This window comes from Hipposideros armiger, unplaced genomic scaffold (genome assembly GCF_001890085.2).
Source record: "Hipposideros armiger isolate ML-2016 unplaced genomic scaffold, ASM189008v1 scaffold_22, whole genome shotgun sequence".
NCBI classification, from domain to species: Eukaryota; Metazoa; Chordata; class Mammalia; order Chiroptera; family Hipposideridae; genus Hipposideros; species Hipposideros armiger.
Genome location: NW_017731372.1, coordinates 2,092,065 through 2,094,604, shown reverse-complemented (window position 1 = coordinate 2,094,604; position 2,540 = coordinate 2,092,065). Strand labels below are relative to the sequence as shown.

Sequence of the window (2,540 nt, the reverse complement as noted above, 5' to 3'; positions counted from 1 at the left end):
CGTACAGTGGCAGGGAAATAATTTAGGGGGCCATTGCAATGGTCCAGGAAAGAGGTAATGGAGGCTGGAACTGAGCAGAAGTAGGAGTGGAAAGAAAGGAAGTGGAAGCAGAAACTGATTGGACGTGGACCATAAAGGAGGAGAATGAGTTGAAGGTGATTCTGACGCATTAATGTGAACCAGTGAACATATGACATTTGAGCTGCTCTTGGGCCAGATAGAGTTTCTACCAGGGAGGTGGAAATGTGGGTCTAGGGATCAGGACAGATACAGATATTTAGAAATCAACCAGAGGGAAGTGATGGCTGGGTCCATATGAGTGGGAGAAATCACCAAGGAATAGAGTATAAAGAGAAAGAAGACAAAAGGAAAACCTTAAAATGCAGGGTAGAGGGGGAGTACAGGAAGAGGTGTCATTGGTGTCACCTGACTGATGGGTCCTGAGAGGGCAGTGGATGATGCCAGGTGACAGAAATCAAGGAGGATGTTTCCAGAAAGAGAGCTGGATGCTGCTGAAGGGATGAGTAAGCGCTTCCCTGTGGTCATAGAGGTCACATCCAAGCTTCTAAATTCTGCACCTACCTACTGAATTATCAAACAAGAAAAACAATGTGGTTTTTCAAGAGGAGCCTACACCGCATTTTACCAGTGGTTAACCTGGGACTCAGTCATCAAAATAAATTGCAAGTTCCAATCTCCTTCATTAAACTTTCTCTGCAGCTCACCCCACTCTCCGTACGGTGAGCATTTTAGGTCACTACGATTAATCAAGCACGAGGCCTCACGTGCCTTCCTTCATCCTCGTAGTACTATGCAGTGGTTAGTTACATGCGAGGGCTTCCGAGTCATAGAGACTGGCTTGGACTCGAACCCAGCAGTGTGGCAAGGGCTTTGTTACCTGACTTCTCTCGCTTCACTTTCCTCGTTTGCAAAAATGGGGATGGTGACCCTTATCTGTTAGGGTTGGGAAGCATGCACCCGAGAATGCAAATAAGACGCCCAGCACACGGCCGTCCAAGGCTCAATTCACTTTTGCTGTCATTGTTTTGTCATCTCCCTGCGGGCAGAGGATTACTCCAACACTATTCCCGAAGGCGTGTGGCACCGACCCGGGGACGTGTCACCCTCATCCTGCCTGCTTTCAGGGAAACGTCATTCGCGGCAAGGGAGGATAAATAGCTGAGCCACGGAGCAAAGGCTGGCTGCAGGGGGGGCGGAGAAAGCGGGATCCCAGGGACAGCCCTTGACCCTGGGAAGACCACAGGTCCCAGCGTGCAGCGCGCCCCCCAGGGTGGGAATTTAGCCAGCGGCGTCGGATTGCGGGACGGCCGGGGAGGAAGCAGTGCATTTTGGGACTGGTAGTCTTCAGGTCGCAAGTTCACGGGTCGGAGGGGGGCCGAAGCGAGAGGTCCCTCCCCAGTCCCGCCTATTGTCCACGTCTCACTTCTGCCGGCCAATGCTCTCTTCTGTCTCCGGAGCCAGCCCCTCTCCGTTTCGGTCCCCATTGGTCTTGAGGCTCCCGTCTTGCGCCCTACCCGGAAGTAGCGTTGGGGGAGGTGGTTTCCTAGACTACGACACCGGAAAGCTGGGGGAGGCGCTCCGGGCTGCTCGGGGCGGAGGGCGGTGGCAGCACCGGCGGTGGGGACCGCCTCGGTGGCTTCGGGAAACAGTTCGGCGACGGCGGCCGCTCGCTTTGCTCCGCATCCCGCCCTGGGCACGGCTCGCAGCCCTCTTGCCACCGGCGTCCGGCAATGTGTTCCACAGGCCGGGCGTAGCAGCTGCGCGTGCGCGGAACCGCGGGGCCATGAGCCAAGCCGGCGGCGGCCGGGGCTGTGGGTCCTCGGTTCCCCCGCGAGCGCCATGGAGCCTGGTGGCCGCGACGGCCGCGCTCTGCCTGGTGTCGGCCACGTCCGTGTGGACGGCGGGGGCGGCGCCCATGAGTAGGGAGGAGAAACAGAAGCTTGGGTAAGGGTGCTTGGCAGCCTAGGGTGGGCTTCCTGGTGAGGCTGACCACAGGCAAGGTGCCTGTCATTGCGACCCAGGCGTGCAGTGGCCTCCCGTCGCGGTGGGACGGCTGTAGGCTCGCGACGACCCTGGCGGGGTGGACAGCGTCTGGGAAGGTGGGGGCCGCCGCCCGCGTTGCGACCTCGGGGGACTGTCGGGGTGTCGCCCGGCCGTCGGTGACATGTGCAGGCTCCATGAGGCCAGCCGGGGTGTGTCATCACGGCTGCCATGTCAGTGGCCCGTGAAGGGGGCTACAGCCCGTGTCGCTGCGCGGGAGAGCCCTGCGGTTGTCTTTTCTCAGACAGATGGTTAGATTTCTTGCACAAGCAAGCTCTCCGCTGGGAAAATGTTACTGATCTTACAGCAGTTAAGGAAATAATGTTTACACCTGTTACGGAAAAGGGGTGGTGGTGGTGGTGTGGGGGGGTGTTCATTGGAACTTAAACTTGAAGCATTTTACCATTCCCTTGCAGTATTTTCTTGCACTGTATTTTCATAACAGACCAGTATTTGATGGTGGCTTTTAAAGTCCCAGA

General features: G+C 56.9%; 1 protein-coding gene across 7 annotated transcripts in view; it reads left to right on the top strand.

Moving 5' to 3' along the window:
• The first annotated feature begins 1,583 nt into the window (after nucleotides 1-1,583).
• EDEM3 (ER degradation enhancing alpha-mannosidase like protein 3) overlaps nucleotides 1,584-2,540 on the top strand; it is a 72,124-nt gene continuing 71,167 nt past the window's right edge. For all 7 annotated transcript variants that reach the window (XM_019635487.1, XM_019635489.1, XM_019635484.1 and 4 more), the window contains exon 1: nucleotides 1,584-1,965. In XM_019635487.1, coding sequence (XP_019491032.1) covers nucleotides 1,805-1,965 — 161 coding nt within the window. In that variant the 5' untranslated portion in view covers nucleotides 1,584-1,804. The remainder of the gene's footprint in view (nucleotides 1,966-2,540) is intronic.